This window comes from Apis dorsata, unplaced genomic scaffold, assembly GCF_000469605.1.
Source record: "Apis dorsata unplaced genomic scaffold, Apis dorsata 1.3 scaffold_207, whole genome shotgun sequence".
Classification (NCBI taxonomy): domain Eukaryota; kingdom Metazoa; phylum Arthropoda; class Insecta; order Hymenoptera; family Apidae; genus Apis; species Apis dorsata.
Window position 1 is genome coordinate 1,006,915 of NW_006263491.1, and position 22,872 is coordinate 1,029,786.

Here is a 22,872-nt window from a genome sequence, read left to right on the forward strand (position 1 = left end):
AAATTGATATTATTTAAATTATTGTCCCATATTTATGCAATATATTGCTTCAATATTATAAAGCTACAAACAATTCAAAATTTTTTTCAATTTTCCAATATTGCATCATAATCGGAATACGATTTTTTGTTTACAATGTTTATTTATCACATAAATAAAATCAATATGAGAAAAAAATAAAAGTACAATATATTCATTTATATCTTTAAATATAAAATATATAAAATATATATGAAAATATGTATTTGCATAAAAATCTACAATTTATTAATTTGCTCGCTATTTTCATTTTATTGAAGTACCAATAAATTTCTAATATAAAACTAGGGGAAAAAATATTAAGTATAAAAATAAAAATTAAAATTTCAAAATCCTTGTAGCATTCCAAAAATTTTTTAAAAACTAATTTATCTTTCTGTAAATAAATCTATAAATTTAGAAACAATTTTTTTTATTATTAGAAAAAAATTGCAGTTTTAATATAATTTTTTCATTTCACTCTATAGAATTAGCGAGATTAAGAATCGAATGATGAAGTATACTAACTTACGTTAGTAAGGCTTGACACGAAGTCTTTGCTTGGAAACTTTCCGTGATTTACCAAGTGGAAGCAACTCGAAACCACTCAAGTAAAACCTCTATGTTTACCTATCAAAGTAGTAGTATGTGCACATACATATTCCCGACATCGTCTTCGACACCTAACCTCGAAAAAAGGATCGTATATCCATTTCCAATGCTATTTGTCGTTCGAAATATTATCTTAGAAATTGCTTTTAGTATTATAATACAAATAGTACAAAGATCAGGATAAAAATGGCATTGTTAAGTGAAAATAAATGTAATTTTTTTATTTTTTATGTAAAAATAAAGAAATGATATTGAAAGATTTGATCATTGATTAAAATACAAAATTTGGAGGAGTAATAGGCAAAAAAAAATGGATTTAGATTTAAAATTTTAATTTTGAGTATTTATTAATTTCTGAGATAAAAAATTGATAAAAAATTATTTAAAAAATGTGTATATAGATATTGATACATTGAATGTTATGCTTATTCAGATATTACTAATATAATACAATAATCTTTACTGTAATTGTCGTTGTCGAGTGTTGACTAACTAATGAATTTAGTTACATTAATTTCAGGATATATGTATACAATTCATAAACCAAAAATCTAATCATTCGTTTTCAAAAAATTAAATATATACATTTGACTTGTCAAATGTCTCTTACAAATGAGAATAGAAAAAATCCAATTCATAAAAAAGCATTTAACATACAATATATGACAATTACTATTATTTTTGAGCACGCTTTGAATGAAAGCGATTTCATAATGGATATTGTTAGGTTAGAATTCAAAAGAAGGGAGGCTATAAATACCTCCTATAAATATTAAAATCGATTATTAAACATTTAATGAGGACAACTTATAAATGAAGATAGTATTAGTTATGTTTGTATTCAGGCAAAATTCAATGAATTCAAAAATACTGAAAGTTCTTCATTAATATCTCAGAAACTAATAAATTAATTAAAAAAATAATTTATATTTCCACTTCTCTTTTCTTTACTTACTTCAATTATCTCATCAAGTTTTGTTATCAGAATCTTTTGAAATTTTAAAATCAAAATAATATTTTATTATAGCAATACGTGTTTTAGAAATATAAATATATATGAAGAAATTATATTAATTTATAAAAAAAATTATATAATAAAATTAGAAAAAAGATGCAATTGGTATATTTTTTAGTTTAAGTTAAAATTTTATAATAGTAACATTTTAAATTATATAAAATTTTATTTTAAATTTTATTTTTTTTTAAATTATAGAATAAAAGAAATAAGTATAATGCATTCTAATTACAAAATAACTTTGTATATCAATTATTTAAAAATAATATAGAAATATAAATATAATATGTATACATGTATATGATATAGTGAAAACAAATAATATGGATAATGTGAAGTAATAAATTTTAAATTTTTATTTTATTATTTTTATATCATAAATGATGTAAAAAACATATATCTAGTAAAAAATCACATATAAATCATGTAAATAAGTACTACGTAAAAATAGGTTAGGTATACTTGTATTTCTTGCGATATAAATAAATCATTCTTTTAATATTTTATTTAAATAATATCAGATATATGATTATTTAATTGACAAACTTATATAACTTGATAAAACAAAATTTTAATAACAAGTTTATGTGTAATAGAATTCATTTTTTTTTATGAGGAAATGTGAAATGGAAAAAATAAATATAAATTATCAATAACATTAATAGAAAACATTAAAAAAGTATTATATAAGATAAAAAATTAAATTGGTATAAAAAACGTAAAAGAACATTAAAGGAACAAGAAAGTTGCATTTTTAATAAAGATATAACATTATGTAAAGATGAATATTTTTTGCTTATTTTATCGAATTGATTAAATAATCGCATCATTTGAATTAATTTGCATCGAAGATAAAAATAAAAAGTGGATGATAAAAATGAGAAAAAATATAGTGAATATAATAATAAATATATTAGTTAAACTTAATACAAAAATAAATATAAATATAATTACGTTTAATATCGTTTCAATTATAAAAATCTCAATAAATATAACTAAAGTTATATTACAATAATAAATATAATATAATTATATAATACAAATACATAATGCGAATCATAAATAATTAATTTCTTTGAATTAGCATTCTAGAAATTAATGAAAATAATTTTCATATTATATTCAGATATTATATTTAGCATACAAATTATAATAAGATTATTTTCTTTGAATAAATTAATTTTAATTCTAATCATACAACAAATTACAAAATTATATAATAAATTTATAATTTATTTAAAATGTAATTGTAATTAATACCAGAATTATTTCCGCTTTAAACAATTTATCAGAAAGATATTCATATCATGATAAAACCAATTGTAGCAATTGAATTACATAATTAATTCATTATAACTATTGACAAATATATGTTACTGTTAATGCACGAAACAATGTATTCTATTTCTAATAAGTTATTTATAGATGAAAAAAAAAATAAAAACATAGAATAAAAAATTATTTTACCAAATAATATAAAAAAAAATTTATCTATTCAAATAAATTAATATATTATTTTAAATAATGATTAACTCAATAATTATTAAAATAATAATATATTAATGATTATTTTTCAAATATTTTATTTCCATAATTTTCAAGTTTATCAAAAAATAAATATAATAAATAATAAAATAAAAATATAAAATCGAAAGTGTTATATTAATATTATTATAACAAAAAGTTTTTTTAATAAAAGATAAGATTTTTCTCCTATTCATAATAAAAATTCATAAAAAATTCAAATAAAAAATGATAACAAAAAAATATGCAATATTAAAGGCACAATAGAACAATAAACAATAAAAACAATTCATTTCAATTGCAAAAAAAAGAATCTGAAAATTGTGCATTCATTATTTTTAATGATTCCTCTTTTTTAGAATTAATTAGATTAATTGCCCGATTAATCTATTTTTTAAAAATAATTTTGCATATATAAAAAAAAAAAGATTGAATTCCATTATTCCACATTTAAAAAATAAAAAAATAACATTTTTAGAAATTAAAAATTTTATAAATATATTTAGAAGTATGTTCTCATCTTTTCATTGCATCTAAGTAACATTGCACTTATATCAACATTCTGTATATTTTATGTTCATTTCGGTTTATATCTATTGCTTTAAAAGCAATTAAAAGCACGTAAATATGGAATACGATTATAATATTAATATAAGAGCATATAAATAGAATTAATTATATCGACAAAAAAATAATCAATCGAATTAATCATCATGTTGTTACTTGTTTCAGGATTAGTCAAGCTTGGGGTCCACTGTGTGTTGGGCAAGAAGGTGGCGATCAAGATCATTAATCGAGAAAAATTGTCGGAATCCGTGCTGATGAAAGTAGAACGAGAAATCGCTATTATGAAACTGATCGACCATCCTCATGTACTCGGCCTCTCGGATGTATACGAGAACAAGAAATATCTGTGAGTATTTAAAACTAGAAAGAAAGAAAAAAAAGAAAAAAAGTGGAATTTTTCATGAATTTTTCTTTGAATGAAGTCGAGAGAAATTCTGGAGTCCGCTCGAGTTTCATCAAGCTCGAGATGTCGCTGAACTTTAATTCAACCGTTTCAAAAAAGAGTAGTTTGTAACTCAAGGGAGAGACAAAGTAGCGACATCTACACGCTAGACAAAAGTATTTTACTCGCAGGACACTCATTACTTATAGAGAAGTGAATGTACGCTTGGAAAAGTATGAATGTAACGTTGAAATTCCACTTGTTCATTTCAGATATCTTGTTCTGGAACACGTTTCGGGTGGAGAACTTTTCGACTATTTAGTAAAAAAGGGTAGACTAACGCCAAAGGAAGCGAGGAGATTTTTTCGACAAATTATCTCTGCGTTAGATTTTTGTCATAGTCATAGTATATGGTGAGTAATTTCAGATTATTTTAATCTATTATTTTAATAATACGAAACGAATATAAAACTATTGCAATACGTTATGTATTTATTTATAATTTTAAGAATATGAAATTCTAACCTCATTTCATTTTTGTCGATAATACGTATAGAAAATGAATTCGATTTCATTTGAAATAAAATAATAAATAATAATTTTTAATAATGAATTTTAAATATTTTACTAATTGAATTTTATAAAATAATTTTACTTTATGTGTGTAAATAAATTTTTTATTTAAATAAATTAATTTTTATTCTAATTATTGTAGATTTTTTATTTAACTTCCAATCAAGAATTTTTACAATGTAATCATATTTGCTTTCAAAATTTTTCTGTTTCAAATTTTTGCTTGTATCAAAAAAATATATTGTGATAATTCTAAAACAATAAAATTAGATATGCTTATAAAATTATTTAAAATTATTCAAAAAATAAATAAAATAGAAAATTATTTCATTTAAAAACAAAATAATCTAAGAAAAAATCATTTGTTTATTCAAATAAACTAACATCATTTCAAAGTAATCAAATATTTATTATATAAATATTATATTTATTATATAAATATTAATATATAAATATTATTAAATATTTATAATTATTTTAATTAATTTTCAAAATAATAAATAGAGCTTTCACTTTTTTTTCATTAATGTTCAAATCTAGAAATAACATTTAGGCTAAGATTATAAATGTCAAAAAAATTAATATTAAATATAATTCATTTTTTTATGTCAATTTCACATTTCATTATAAGTTATAGAAACAATTACATAAGCTACATTTCTTCGCTTCTATCTTACAATAATATAATATTATTAAAAAAAAAAATCCGTTTTTTTAATACTTATATGAATCTAATTTTACTAAGAGACAAAGAAGAATCTGAATAATTAAAGAAATTTATTATTTTATATATCATAAATGATATTATTATTGCTTATTTCATCGGATTCAAGAAAATCTAATAATAGAAATAATTCCTAAAATATGAAATTAAATAAATAAAACGAATAAACAAATAATATATTACAAAAAAAAGAAAACTGATTTATAAAGTTTCTACAATAGAATAAATTGACTTCTAAAACGCATTTAAATGAAAATTTCAAATCAGTTGATTTAAAATCAAGAAGAAAGATATACAAGATGTTCCGAAATTAACAGGACTTAATTCGTGATTCTTAAAGTTGTTTCAATTTCTTTGTTCGAACTCGCTAGCAATACATACTCAACACTATTATTACAGTTGCGGCAGTTCTGCTTTAATAACTTATTAAGAAAGATGAAACGAAAATTTTTGTAAATGAAAAAAGTTGTTGGAAATTATTTCGGGAATCATTAATTATTGAGTCTTGTCGAATTTTTTTTACGTCATAGTATATTTAAAAAAAATAAATAAAAAGTTTAAAGAATGATTCTAAAAACTTAAATAAATATAAAAATTTATATGCAAAGATATCAATTAAAGCTTATTTTTCAAATTACAAGCAATTTAATTTTGTATTGAATGAAACAAGATAGAGATAAAATTACTTCATATATTGCTTATCTAGTAAAAAATTAAATTTTCGTTATTCAAAAAAAGCAAAAAAAACTTTTTAATTAAACGCAACATACGAAATTCATTAAAAATAATTGTATTTTTTGAAATATAGAATATTATGGTATTAAATATCAAACACATAAAAATGTTATATCAGTTTTGTATGAAATAAATACAAAGAAAATAATTTAATAAATATTTTTTTGTCAAAATAGAAATAAAAAATTAAAATCTTGTTGGATATAATTATAATTAAAAACTTCAATATCAACATGTATAATGAAAAATATATATGTAAATGTGAAACATCATTATACGAAATATTTTAAAAAATAATATTTATTTTTTTGTAAATTTATAATAATGAATGTTTATCTAAGACTTTTGGTCAGACACTTTTTAATTATTATTTTATTTTTTCATTGCATTTTCATATTCATTATATATGAAAATTTAAATTATTTTTAATAAATATACAATTTAGTAATTTTTCCTAATTTTGACAATTTAATATTATTTTCAAAATTCATCTACTTTTGCTCTTTCCTTATATGAGAAAAAAAATATGATATATTATTTAAAAAATACAAAATGATTTTCAAAATCTTCAATTTTCAATCTTGAAAAATTGAAGCTAAAAATTTAATATATATATATATATCATCATAATATATATAAATAATATAAAATATTTTTATACTTTTTTCTCATTTATTTGACAGTTATCAAACAACAGAAATTTGTAGATACTTCATAATAACGACGATAAAATATAACACTATTTAGTCAAAATGATTTACGATAGACATAAATATTACAAAATAATTTTCAACAGATATTTATTAATACCAATTTATTTATTCACTTTAGTCTCTAAAATCATCTCTCAAATTCTTCACGTACTTCGTCATCTGAACACCCTGTATACAATTCAACAATGATGCTAAATTCCTTCCGGTCAATTTCGCACCGCGTTTAACTCGATAACAGAGACAAGAGAAAAACGAGCAGCGTAGAAACGCAGGGGGTTCCGAAAGGTTTAGTTAGGGTGACCTACCCCAACAATCGAATAAATTGAGAAACGGACCTAATTTCACTGGAGGGATACCCTGTAACATTGGCTTCGATCGATCATTTAAATTAGCTCACCCTAAGCTCACGATAAGCTATGTAGACTTACTAACGTAGGTGGCTAATTCTCGATAATCGTTTCTCACTTCCAGTCACAGAGACTTGAAGCCTGAAAATTTGTTGTTGGACGAGAAGAATAACATTAAGATAGCGGATTTTGGAATGGCGTCGCTGCAACCTGCCGGGTCCATGCTAGAAACTAGCTGTGGTTCTCCTCATTACGCTTGCCCTGAAGTTATTCGAGTAAGTTCTATAAATTATTTTTTTTTTTTTATATTTGGGCAAAATTTATTTCAAATTTAAGAATAAATATTAAAAATATTTCAAATATTGCTATTTATTATTTGTATATAATAAGTAATATATTTCAATTAATAATTTGCTCTTTACAAACTATAATATGATATTTATTAGCAATTAGCAGTAAAAGAGAAAAAACTGTTCAATTAAGTTTAAATTGTCAGAAAATCATATAACTTATAACTGCATTGAAACGTGATCTATCAACAGATATACTTTCAGAATTTCATGAGCTTGCATACAGATCTATTCAAAAGTATTTCTAATATTTACTTTAGAACATAGATCTTATTATATGAAAAGTTAATGTATCTTATTAACAGAGATATATCAAATAATATAATAATTTTTATATTTTTTATATTGATCGATTTGTCAATAACAATAACAATGTCGTTTTGCGTTGAGTAACAATAAACACTAAATAAGCATTATTTTTGATGTTAAAAATTATGACGTATCTTTTTATTTTCTTTTAATTTTTATTCTTTCGAATGAAAAAAACAGCGACTTATTTGTTACTAGCAATAGAAATATAAAAAAAATATTCAGCAACAAAATATTTTTCAATAAACAAAAATATTTCTTATTGTTGCTTCAATGGAGATGCAGCATAATACATCTTATTTTGTATTTATAGAAAATCAATATCAACCAAAAAATCCTTCGATTATTAAAATGAATCAACTTTTATCGCATTTTCCACATATTTTGAATTATGAATTTTTATTCTTTCAATATCTTCATCATGAATCTTCAAATAAATACTTAATTAATATGATATTTGAAAAATGAGAAAGATTTTTATTATATCCACTAATGTATGTTTCTGCAACTGTTCATTATGTATCATCAATTGAGAATTGCTGTTTTAATCATTCACATTAGAAAATATCATAGAGAATTTGAATTGAAGTTTTTCTCAATTTTAATCGCTTTAAGGTTTAACCATATAAAATAAGCAAAACTTTAATAACAACTTTTAATAACTTAAGAACAATAACGGTTTTTTAAACGTGAAAGGGGAAGCCAGTTGGTCGGAGATTTAATTAAAAGGGGGAGAAAAATAAGGAATAATTGCGCGTTTCCAGGGTGAGAAATACGATGGGAGGAAGGCGGACGTCTGGTCGTGTGGAGTGATACTTTACGCGCTTCTGGTAGGCGCGTTGCCCTTCGACGACGACAATTTAAGAAAATTATTAGAGAAAGTGAAACGAGGCGTGTTTTATATACCCCATTTTGTGCCGCCCGAGTGTCAAAATCTGCTCAAAGGAATGATCGAAGTCGATCCGGACAAGAGACTTACGGTAAGATATTCTTTTCAATAACTGTGAAATTTCATCGAATGCTTTCTTGATTGTAAAAATGTTAAATTTATTATTTATTATTTAATGTAGGATGTAATATTAATATAATAATAATAATGGCGCTGGTATCATATCATCAATTGTCATTGTATATTTAATTTATTGCAGATAAAATGAATTCTTTTAATATAATATATAATATAATACATTTAAATGGTTGTTAATTTCTTAATAAGTTTATTTTGATTTTATTTTATATTATGATTATATTTATTAATCATAATTTTTAATACTAATGGAAGATTGTTTGTTCCTTTAATGCAATTCTTTTTAAAAGTTTTATTAATTTTGTACACATTATGTTGAATTTTAAATCTATATAAGAAAACATTCGACTTTTCTATAGTAAATAAATAATTAAAACTGGTCTGATCTAACTTATTTTAAAGAATAACTTTTTCCTAATAAATTTTTAATGAACAATGAAAATTAAAATTTTTACAACACAATTCAAGATGATGAATTTAACATATTTAAAAAAAATTAAAAGGATATTTGAATATCCAAAATGCACTATAATAAATAATCTTTCTAATAGATCTTTCTAAGTAACAAATGATTGTCAAATTTTTTCAATTTAATTCTAAACAGAAAAATATCTCATTCACTATCATCATCTCTCCCCTATCAATTCTATTCCATAATCAATAGAATAGAGAAGATAAATCATAATTTCAAATTTTCTCAGTTGGCGGAGATAAACAGGCACGTGTGGGTGACAGCGGCAGGCAAGGGAGAGTTAGAACTAGAGCTGTCGATGATGGACGTGGTGCAGACGCACGTTATTCCGTCCGTGGAGGCAATCGATCCGGACGTGTTGCAAGCAATCGCGAGCCTGGGTTGCTTCAAGGAACGGGACAAACTTATCCAAGAACTTCTCAGCCCGAAGTAAGATGATACAATGGCGTAAACTAACTAAGGAAGAGTTACCAAGTTATCTATTCAATTCTCGTTTCATTTCCATTTGATTCTTGTTTAACTTTATTTTCTTAGAAAAGAAATTTAAATATTTATTGAACGATGCGATACAGCAAATAATAATTAAATATGAGTAAAAAGAAGATGCCCAACTTTCTTGAATAATAAATAATTAGTAAATAATTAGTTAATACTTTGAAATATATTTTATATATAGAATCCTATATATTGTTATTCTTGATTAAAATATTCTATCTAATATTTTTTTATTTTTCAAATTTTTTATATGTTGCAATATTTAAAGATATACACGTAGGTATTACATTTCAAATGAAGTTAGAAAATTTATATGAATTTTATTAAGATTTAGACAATACTGAATATGTTTTAAATAAAAAGTATTGGGAATTATTATTGAAATAAACAATTTTAATACAATGAAGTAATATTTGATAAAATTTATTTTATGATTATGATAATAAATTCACGAATGGAAAATATTTATTTAAAATAAAGTAAAATGAAAAAAGGAAAAAATAAAATTAATGAAATTAAATGATATTTTAATCATTATAATAATAAATTATTATTTACATTAATGTAACACAATTTATTAAATTAAATTTAAATTTTTTAAAGATTTTATTTATTGTTCATTTGTTACATGTTCATAAATTCAATTATTTTAAATAATATTTTTTAATATCATTGTATGAATTATTCAAATTAATTATATCTAATACAATTAAAAATACAATTAAAAATATAATTTTATAGAAATATTAACTAAAGAAAACAGTATATCTTAAAAAAAAATCAGATTCTAATTAATTCAATTCAGTTCTAACTAAAAATTTTTTTGATACAGTCACAACACGGAAAAGGTAATATACTTTCTACTATTGGAGAGAAAACGGAGAAGACCAGCTTGCGAGGATGAATTAGAAGTAATGAGAGGAGGTATGAGGGGTTCTGCAGGACAATTGGAAGCGGATCCACCGAGGAAACGAGTGGACACTTGTCGTGTGAACGGTAGCACGGCTTTGAATCTTGGCGAAATTAGCCATGGTTCACCTCTAACACCTAGAAGACAGTCGAGGTAAAATTGAAAAATCAAGTTTTTTCATATTAAGTTCATATTAAAATATATATAATATATAAAATAGGACTATCAAGAATTATTTTTCATTAATGAATATTGGTTGAAAATAGAAATTATTAAAATTATTCTCAAAATAATATCTATCTATTGAAGAATAAATATTTAAAGAAGAAAATAATAATATATTTTATATCTTAAATCTATTGCTAATATTGTCTTGTTAATTTAAAATCTTGTTCAAATTAATCAAATAAATTAATAAATATTTACAATGTTTTTTAATGAAAAATAATAGTAAGTCTTGAGAATTTTATATATATATTCATACTCTAAGTACATGGATAAGTGAAAATTAACCGATCTGTAAATAAAAAAAAAAAAAAAAAAGGAAAGCTTGGGAATTTTTTTTAATATTTTATTCCCCAAAGACAATGATAAGTGAAAATTAACCGATCTGTAAAAAAAAAAAAAAAAAAAAAAGGAAAAGAAATAGGATTTTGTAATAAATTTGAATAAAATAAATCTCAAACGTTATTAATTTCAATCCAAAATCTAAATTTAGCAAATTTAATAAATCTGATTAATAAAAATATTAAATAAATATTAAAAATAAAAAAAATTAAATAAATACTTAATCAATACTGTACTTAGTCAATATTTAATCAAACTATCGATAAATACTATTGATTAAAAAATGCAATAATTCATAAAATATCATAATTTTACATTCGTAGATTCTTAAAATTTCTATTCATTGAAAACTATCAAAACACATAAAAATGTTGTATCTTCTAAAACAAAGTTTAATCCTAAGCTTCGTTCAACTTCACGACAACTTGCGTGACTATGATTGATCTCTCCATTTGAATGCATCGCATGTACAATCGCATGTATCACGTGTACTTTCTCTATCTTTTTCTCCCTCTGTTTCCCTATTTAATTCTCCATCACGTGAGAGTTTTATACGGACAATCCTTTTATTCGATTAAAATCGTATCTTAAACATCATTGACCAATTGACAAGCAAATTGACTGCATAGAGACCAATAGAATATCAAACGCGCGAAATGTATAATCTTTATATAATCGATGTATAATCTTCAAATTATGGTTTTCAAATATGTATATTTCTTTTATCATTGCTTTTATTTAATAGTGACAATTATCACAATTATATATTATAATTTACTTATATTTTTTAACTTTTAATCATTTTAACTTTTAATCATTATGATCATTAACAAAAAAAATTATGTGAAAATTTTTGAAATAAGTAATCAATAATAAAAATTTTTATTTCATTGCATCAAGTATTAATATTTGACGAATTACGAATATATCTTTCTGTTTTATCATCAATTCATCACTTTTGGCCACAAGCAATATCAAAAAAATTCGAAATCGTTTGAAAATGTTGAAATTAACTCTCATGTAAAATATTAATTTTACTACGAAAAGAATTTCAATAGTAATCGTTACTCAATTATCTAATTGATGAAGATTGAATTTTTAATTATTAATCTATGATTAAATTTCCCAATTTTAATATTATATGTTTATGAAAAATTGATAAATGTATATGAATACATAACCTACAAAATGCCACAAACAAGCGAAATTATGATAGAAACTTGAAATGAAACTTGTTACTTTCCAGACATTCTGCATTACCATTTTTCTCTTCTCCTAAAATTGTGGTGGAAACTGTTGTGAAACAAACTTTGAACGAATTTCTTTTCTCCAGTACCAGGCATCACGCGCGTCGTTCGCCAAGCACCGGATGTCACACACACGCGTCGCATTCCCACGCATCAACGCCAGGCAGCTCGCCATTGCACGGTTCCAATGCTGTCGCAGGACTGCTCAGTCCTCATAGAACTCCTCCAACCTCGCATCTAGGCCAGACAGGAAGCCCTCACAGATTGTCAACAGTGACAACTGCCGCGGGCAACGGAAACACTACTACGCCGCCAGTCGTCGCTCCTGTCGCTGCTCTACCCAATGTGGGAATAGAAATAAACGATGTCCAGCAGGGTGAGTTTGTATACCTAATTTTCTTTTTTATTCTCTTTCTAATTAATTTTAAATCCTCGAATTCAAATTGTTTCATCATTTTAAAGAAAATCTTTTATCTTCGCTATATACGAGAATTAAACATGATTAAATAAAGTTTACCTTTTGGGAGAAGATAATAGAAATGCAATAGTAAATTAGAATTGAACGTTATCAAATAATTAATTCGATAGAATTTTTTATTTTATTTTTCATATGTTAATTTATTTTGAATATTGTTTAAATAATAATGTGTTTGGAAAATAATATTGATAATGATATTTGTTATTTTATTTGATAAGTAAGTATTATTTATAAACATTATTATTTCAAATGCGTTTTTTATTTATAAATTTTATTTATAAATTATATTTGTTATTAAATTATATTTGTTATTATTCAAATATATTATTGATTAATTTTAGATAATTATAAATATTATGCAAGTACATAAAGATTAATAATTATAAAATTAATCATTTTTGTTTTTTTAATTAATAATTATTTCATTAAATTTTATTAATTTAAATTTTATTGAAAAATCAGTAATCTTGATTAATTATTTGTAAATTTAACAATTAATAATTTTAACAATTAATAATTTTAACAAATTAATCATAATTTTAATAATTCATCTTCAAATTATTCTATCTTCAAATTACTCAAAAATTTTCAGATTTTAATCTTTGTTAAACTAATAAATGGCTCATTAATCCTAGAAAATTTTTTTTATCTCATTATTAATAAAAATTATTAATTAATATCAAAAATTCGATCAAATAAAAGTAAATCAGAAATTAATATTAATCCTATTCAAATATTTACTTTGAATAATTCAATTTTAATAATAATAAACTATTTTCCATTAATACAGAAATAAGAGTTTAGATTTTCTTTAAATTCATTGACATATAAACTTTCCTATTTAATTCTAGAAAATCGATATTTTCACGAGATTGCATTATTTCGATGAATAATCCATTCTTCCAAAGTGCTCTTTAGATTGCATTTTATGAACTAATCGACTATAAGTCCTCTTAAACCTAGTTATATTCAAAGCATTTATGTGCTGTTTAATATGCCAAATTTTTATCTAGAAATTATCATGTCATAAATTTAAGATAATATAAGATAATATAAGAATAATATCAAGTATTACAAATATTATAAGTAAACAAATATTTCAGAATAGCGTGAAATAATAAAATCATAATTTTAGTAATTTTTCATTCAATTTTTTATTTTAATATTTTATTAATGAGAGATACATTAATTTTCCTATTTGTAATTCGTAAAATTACTTTATCACATTTTCTTAATATAATTAATTATATTAATTACTACAATAATATAATAAATACAATATATAATATAATAAATCAAATTAAATTAATTGGATTATGAGAAATCCAATTTGATTAATTAATTGCTAAATTAATTCATTCTAATTTTTTTATTTTCAAATTCATTTATTATTTTTAATTATTTTATCCTTATATTTAATTTGTAAAAAATACTTAAAACAAAATTATGGAATAAATATGATGACAACAAAAAAAAATGTTTTTTTCATATACAATATACTTTTTAAACATCGAGATCAGTCATTGAGTATCATCTTTATGAAATTATATTATTACGTTATCATTTATATATAAAAGATAATTTTTACATAAAAATAAATATTATTTTTGTATTATTGAGAGAAATTAATGTAATTATAAAAGAAAAAATAATTGTAAAAAATTGTCTAAAAAAAATCTTTTTTTAACAAAATTTAAATTACATTTTATATAAAATAAAAAATGTTTGAATATTTTTTTTGAATGATAATATATATTCTTTTTAAATTAATAATTCTATTTGATAAAATAAAAATAGAAAAATAAAAATTGGCATGAAAATAATCATTTCAAATATCTTGTTACCTTATATATGTAAAAAATTCTTTTATAATACGTATTAATCGTGTTATAAGAGGAGTTCATTGTAATAAATCGTAGACAAAAATAGTTGAAAGGAGGGCGTAAATGTGCAGTGTTTATACGGCGCGCACAAAAGCTTCTTCGGGCATCAGGACCCCTTGTCGATGTCTGAGTGTCGCGTTTTCATTTTGCCAGGAAGGGTTAGTAACGGTTTTTAAAAAATGCAAATGACCTCGCGGCGCATAACGAGTATACATGAATCATTGTTAAAGAGATATGACACGGCTAGAGATACGCGTGCATCCATCGTCGTTCGCGTGGAATACTCGATTCTTCTCTCTCTCTCTCTCTCTTTCTTCTCCTTTTTTCTCTTCCCTCTGTTTGAAAATGAAACAAGCCGAAGAAACGGTCTTTTGTTCGAAACAATGCGACATGTTGAATCGTTGCTTATCCATCTTTTTTCGCGGAAATAACCAATTTACTTTGCTAAAGGCTAATTAACATTGAGAATATGAGAGCAGTTAAATTGACGTACAAATGCTTCAGAAAAAATTAATATTGACATTTATATTGATAAAAAAATAATTTTAAAAAAGTAAATGAGCATATCATTATTTTTATAAATCTATTTTTTGGAAATATTAAAAAAAAAATCTTTCAGACAAAAATTGAATGGTTTTGAGGAAGGCGCGACATAATGTAGATTAATTACTTTTTCATTTTTTTTTTATAAATGCGTTATATAAAGATTATATAAAGGTTATATAATATAATATAATATAATATATAATATATAATATAATATAATATATAATATATAATATAATATAATATATAAAGATTATATAAATTTGTTTCTTTAAACAGGACCATATATTTTTTAATTCATAAATAGATGTAACATTATTTTCTGTAATATTGTCATTTATATTGAATCAATTTAATTAAGAACTATTAATTTAAAAAAAAAAGATATTTAATTATCTTCAAAACTAATAATTTTTCAAATATTAATTATATTATATTATATGGTAATTATATTATATCATGCTCTCCTCGAAACGATTCTTCTGTCTGAAACATTTTTTAATATTTCCGAAAACATGTGAAATATTCCAGATATTAAAATTACATAAAATACCCGGTATATTATATTATATACAAAATATATTTGAAAATATTATGAAATTACCATTTTCTTATATTCTAATGATATATTCTGATTTCAAAATAATATTTGTATGAATTTAATATATGATATTTGAAATATCATTTTAAAAAAATAAAAATTCTCAAAAACATAAAAATATTTATTTATCTATTTTAAAAATCTTATAAGAAATCAAAAAGTTGAGATTTCATATTTTATATTCTAATGGTCCATGATTTTTTGTCCTTATTTTAATAGATCATCACATCATCCATGTTATAAATACTATTATAATATTTTTATTTAAAATCTTAAAAAAATCTTATTTAAAAGCTCATTTTAACGTGATAATTTTTTTCGTTTGATAATAAGAAGAAATCTCTGATTCATAACAAAAAGAATAAAAAGTGACACAGATAAATAATAGTCCGTTTCGCAGTAGTTGCGGTCGGTGTTACACCGCCAGGCTCTCCCCACACTGGCGCCGGTTCAGGTGCCCATCACTGGCGATCAAGGCTCAACACTATCAAGAACTCTTTCCTTGGTAGTCCTCGATTTCATCGGCGCAAATTGCTCACAAGTGCTGAGGAGGTATCTTTTTATTTAATTAAACAAATATTTATGAACTACTTTCATCCATAAGTCACCTAATATTTGAGAATATATTTCAGAATATGAAGAAATGAAAATTATAATTATGAAATATGATATTGGTATTAATTAACCATATTATGAAGAAATAATATATTTCGATTATCTTAATATAATTTTATTTCAATACATTAGCAATAATAATGCAAATACATACATGTGTTTTAAAAAAATAATTTTAAACTATAAATTATAATTAACAAAAACAACATAAATAAATATATATATTTACCTATTAAAATATATAAATATAAATAAATTTAAACAAATAATTGCAACAAAATCTATTATCATCATATATGAATTAATAATAACTTTAATTTGGATATGATTGAACATATTATAATATAATTATATAAAATAAGTATAATTTCATCATTTTTTTAATATATTCAATACATGTTTTATTCATATCATTTTTTCTTAAAAAAATATACAACTCTTATATTAAATAATAGATGAATTTTAAACATAATAATTCTTCTGATCTCTGATGAAAATGAAATATAGTTTTAATTTAAATATAGTTTACAAATTTTATTTTTTATATATTATTTTTATTTTTATAATTGCAATATTAATAAATTCAAAAATTAATGTTAACCAAAGTTTATTAATAGTTTATAATTTTATGTTTAAAATTAAAAAGACTTATGGATAGGACTGTACATATTTTAGAAATATCGTCATGAATAAAATATATTTCTTTTATTTGCATAGGTACATCTCACTCCGGATTCCTCTCCAGAACTTACAAAGAAATCATGGTTTGGTAGTTTAATGACCACGGAGAAAGATGAAACATTCACCATTCTCGTAAAAGGAAAAGTGTTAGCAAGCGTCAAAGCCGACTTGATACATGCTTTTTTATCGGTAAGCTTTTTTTTACTTAATATTTCTCATTTATACATTATCGATCAAAAGTTTGGAATGATTAAAAAATTCTATAAAATCCAATTATTTAAAAAAAGTTAACTTAAAATTAAATTCTTTCAAAAAAGAAAAAATCTATCAAACTAATAAAATTATTATTAAATTCTATTTATTGTCATATAGAATTTCAAATATTTAAAAAATAATCATTATAATAATATATTAATTATAATTAGTTAAATATTATTTGCAACAATTATGTTTAAATTATGATTATTTTGAATGATTTTATTATTTGAATGATTTTAAATGATTTTTCTTTATATTATTTTGTTAATTCTTAAACGAAATAATTTTTATTTTATTTTTTATATTTTATTCAAATTCAATATATTCAATTCAAATAATTTCTCAAAATATACAAAGAAATAATACATAATATACATAAATATACATACATAAAAATATACATAGATTCTTGCAATATCTCACATATGTAGTTACAAATAACAATATATTTGTCAACAACTACAATATAATTGTATTGATAATTATTATAATAATAAATTTACCATAATATCTTTCTGACAAATTGTTTGAAGTGAGAACAATTCTGACAGCAAATGTGATTAAATTTCAAGCAAATTTATGAAATGAATTTGGAATTTAATAATTTACTGTGGTCAAAATGAAAATTAATTCAAAATATGTAATAACAGATAATCTCACCACAATCTTTTATATTAATATATTTGTTATTTTATTTGAATAAATTAAAAAAATTATTAAAAAATTATTTATATATCATATAAATTAAAATTATTTTTATCACATTATTTATAATCAAAAAATAATATTTGAATAATATATTAGAATAAAAAAAAATATTTGAAATAATTCATAATTTTAAAATATAGTATTATATTTTTATAGGTTATTAATTTAAATTTTATAAAACGTCACGTTAATAAATTTTTATTAAAGTTTTTTTAGATATATATATTTTAATTATATTATTATGTTTATATTATATTTTTCCTACTATATTTTTATAATGTACAGTTTATAATGTGTCAATAACAACATGAAAAGAAAAAAAAAGTATCAAATTTTTGATCAATAGTGTACTTTTAAATTTCTCAGGTTCATATAAAAAGCAAGCAAGTTTTGATCAACAGATAGCAGAGTTATCTCACAGTGTAAGCTCACCCATGTCCTTCAAAGTGGAATACAAGAGGGGTAGTACAGCGCCGGCCATGTTTCAAAGACAAGTCCGTTTTCAAGTAGACATCAGCGCCATATCAAAACAGCCAAGTGAACCATTGTTTGCCATTACTTTTACTCTTTTAAGCGGTAAGTGAATTTTCAATTCATTAAAAATATTGTCACAATAACTCTGTATTTGAAAATCGGAATAATTCATATTTGTTTTTTTATTATTTTTTTTTATTTTTTATTATTTATCAGTAGTTCAGAAAAAAAGGATCATATTATTGGATTTTAAGTTATTTATATTTGAATTTTTGTTATATAATATGAATATGAAAGTAAAATTTTATTTTATTATAATAATGTTTTAAATTATCATTATTCTATACCAATACTTAATATACATAATAAAAAGTATTTTATATAATTATATCTTTTAATTTCTTAATTTATATTAACTTAAAATCATAGTACTATAAAAGTATTTATAAAAATACAACAATATAAAATATATATATATATAATGATATGTTTTTATGAATTATATATATTGAAAAATGTTGTTTTATTATGCTTTAATATTATTATTATATTATATTATATTATTATAATAATATTATTATTGTTTTAAAATTAGTTTATAATTTTAATATTTTTTAATATTTTTTTTAGTATTTAATCCTTTATTTGATTAGTAAGAGTAGAATAACTCCATAAAATGTGATTAATGTCTTATTTTAGAAATATGCAATTGCACTTACAAACAAGTTATTAATTTCTATATCTATAGAAAATTGTTTGATTTTTATTTTTTTCTTTTTTTTATTAAACAATTATAAAAAATTTGAATTTGCATTAAATGAAGGAAGACAGTAAGATAATAATATGACTCTATCTCACTCTATCTAACGCAAATTTAAAAAATTACTTAATAAATAAATTTTTTATACCAAATTTTTTTATTTATTTTGCTTTCTGTAATTGATTCTTAAAATATATATCATAAATATGTTAACATCTTATATAACTGAAATTAGAAAAAAAAAAAACTTCAAAAATGACTTTTAGATATGAAACTTTTACTCTTTTCTCTCGTTTTTTTTATTTTGTCCAATATTTATTTATAAATGTCGAAATAAAACAAAAAGGATATTTTTGAATACATTGTATTTTTGAATACAACCGCGAAAAATAATAGATTGGTAAGATAGCAGTTTTTCGAGTTTGGCAATCGTCCAAGCGCAACTAGATCGATGTTACCTTGGCAAGTATTATTTTATATTCTGCCTGTATCAGAACCCATGTATAATGTATAATGTATAATCTAATGTTATTTATTTTCTCTATTCTTTCATAATCTGTCGTTCAATCGAATATAAGTTGATTTACATTGTACACTTATAATTAAAAAAGAAAAAAAATTACAGTTGGCTAAAAAAATATTCAATTATATTAAACATATTTAAATATACAATTTATAATAATATAACTATATCAGTAAAGAGAAATTATAATTTTAATAGGAAATGATTTAATAGAAGATGTAATTAATAAGAATATTCTTGACTTAAAAATAAATCAAAAATATTCATAAAATTCAATTTTTAAGAAAATAATCAAATTTGAAGTGTTTAAATATTTAGAAAAGAATAATAATAAACATTTAATGTTATATACTAAAAAAATAATCATATTATTACAATTAAATAATAAATAAATCATTTAATTGTAATTATATTAATAATTTTTCAAATAAAAAGATTGATTTTAAAATAACAATTAATAAAATCACACAACTCTTTAACTCTTTTTAATCATACGTTCCTACTTCAATAATAAATGATTATATTCAATTGATTTTTTAGGAAATATTCGAAGATTTCGAAGGGTTTGCGAACATATTCAGGCACAAGTCTGCTCAAGAAATGTAGGAATCAATTTGGGAGGGCAGAGCCGAGCAGCGCCACCTAGTCCACGAGCATCACGAAAATTTACCACGGAGATGAGCGAAAGTTCCAGCTGTGGAAGCGATACTAGCGAACGGTTATTTCTCAGCCCGCATCCAGCTACCAGACAGGTAGTCTGTTTCAACAAGGTAGTGCATCATCTTCCTCCTCCTTCTCCTACATACCATTATCGCGATAATTATTATATAATTATTATATTTGGAAACGTTATCGTTCTTCATGGAAACCAGTTACCAAAGGTGAAAATCGTTTATCTTCTAACAATTGTCTCAATCTTGACAAATTGCCACAAATTATCACAAATTACCACAAATTACTACATATGTTTCACATTAATAGTCCTTAGTATCACGCATAGATATTAATGACTGTTTGCGTTATGCACTGAAAAGCAAATGCAAGTAGATACTATAAATTGAGAGGATAGTGATAGAAATCTTTATTATAGGATGATAAAAAAAAATTCATAAATTTTAATCTAGAGATTGACATAATATATTTAATATATTTTAATATATTCGCCAAATGAAATAAAGATCTTGTAAATATGGGTTAAAATTAATATTTTCAAAACAATAAATAAGATAATTCGTTTAAATTTTAATTCGTTTAAAATTTTGAAAATATTAATTCTTCTATTCAATTTTCTGATTACTTTTTATATATCCTCCAATTTCTGATATATTTCATATGCACTTTATACGCACAATAGCACAATGAAAACAAAAAATTGCTTATATATCTTTAAAGACAATTATTTTTCAACCCATGTTTATTAGGATTCTTTTTTATTTGATGAGAATTATTTACTGTAAAAATCATGAAATCTTTTATTATTTGTATAATATAAAATTAAATTAAAATATTAAGTTATTTATATTTATTATTTAATTTAAATAATTTAGACATCATTAAAGCTTTTATCATTTTATTACAAATATAAAAATTATTATTCTTCTTTTTTAATATATATTAATTTTCTGCCAATATTATTGCCGTAATTAATAGTATTATAATATAAATAGCAATAACAATACTACAACACTAGAATCGATTAATATTTAAAATTTTTTTCTTATTGTTATTGTATTATTAATATATTTTGTTTTTATTCTTACTTATTCATTTAAATAATTAATTTATTTTCAAATTAATTAATTTAATCCTTATTATTAGAACATAAACTGATTGTGATTTAAGCTTTTCTCTATTTATATCTTACTTAATTATTTATATATTATTTAATTATTTATATTTTAATTAATTATTTATATTTTAATTAAATCTATTTGTTAATTTATAACTAATTAAACAAAAATATATTTTAAAATGCTAATATAATTAGAATCTACATCACAATTTTATCCAGTGTTACCAATTTATGGTATTCTCTCAGTTTATGGTAAATGATTAGACGCTAGCTTGATATTAATAACGAAAAAGCCAATATTAAATGAATTTTTTTATATTTATTCATTTATTTCATTTTATTAAATAATTGCATTTTAATAATTATATACAAATATCAAATGAAACTGTTAAAATTTTCAATTATAAATAAAATAATAATAATTTTCTAATTATTTTTTTCTTTTTAAAAAATATTGAAACTTTTATTACATTTTTATATTAAAAAAAAATTTATTTCTTTGAAGATAAAACAAAATTTAATAGGAATATTTATTCTATTTTTAAAAAATTTCAATTATAGCAAGCAGTTTTTTTATCATAATATAATTAAAAAAATTTCAGAAATCTATTTATTAAAATTTTATTTCTTAACAAATAATATTTTTATTCATATATATAAAAAAAAAGAAAGAGAAAAAAGAAAGAAAAAAAAAATAATTTAAAGTTTTAAAAATTTCAAATTTCGAAACTTTCGAAATCTTACAAATTTTCAAATTTAAAAATTATTTGAGAATTGAACTCAAATTTACTAACAAAAAATAAAATAAAAAAGAAATGATTTAAAAATTAAAAATTCAATAAATAATTTTTATTTATAAAAGTTATTAATAGTTTTATTTATTTTCTAATTATATAGCTAATTACATGTAGCTATAGCTAATTTTCCATAATAGTAAAAATATTAAAACATCATCAAAGCTTTTTA

The 22,872-nt window shown here is 21.6% G+C and overlaps 1 protein-coding gene across 5 annotated transcripts in view; it reads left to right on the forward strand.

The window, feature by feature from the left end:
- The window catches only part of LOC102679109 (serine/threonine-protein kinase BRSK2), a 47,469-nt gene that overhangs the window by 23,128 nt on the left and 1,469 nt on the right, over window positions 1-22,872 (forward strand). The window contains exons 3-14 of one of the 5 annotated variants that reach the window (XM_006615029.2): window positions 3,902-4,082; window positions 4,391-4,531; window positions 7,335-7,485; window positions 8,634-8,849; window positions 9,598-9,797; window positions 10,696-10,926; window positions 12,674-12,963; window positions 16,496-16,647; window positions 17,428-17,580; window positions 18,759-18,933; window positions 20,655-20,884; window positions 20,987-20,995. In XM_006615029.2, coding sequence (XP_006615092.1) covers window positions 3,991-4,082; window positions 4,391-4,531; window positions 7,335-7,485; window positions 8,634-8,849; window positions 9,598-9,797; window positions 10,696-10,926; window positions 12,674-12,963; window positions 16,496-16,647; window positions 17,428-17,580; window positions 18,759-18,933; window positions 20,655-20,884; window positions 20,987-20,995 — 2,040 coding nt within the window. In that variant the 5' untranslated portion in view covers window positions 3,902-3,990. The remainder of the gene's footprint in view (window positions 1-3,901; window positions 4,083-4,390; window positions 4,532-7,334; window positions 7,486-8,633; window positions 8,850-9,597; window positions 9,798-10,695; window positions 10,927-12,673; window positions 12,964-16,495; window positions 16,648-17,427; window positions 17,581-18,758; window positions 18,934-20,654; window positions 20,885-20,986; window positions 20,996-22,872) is intronic. The other 4 variants (XM_006615027.2, XM_006615030.2, XM_006615028.2 and 1 more) reach the window with 4 other exon arrangements.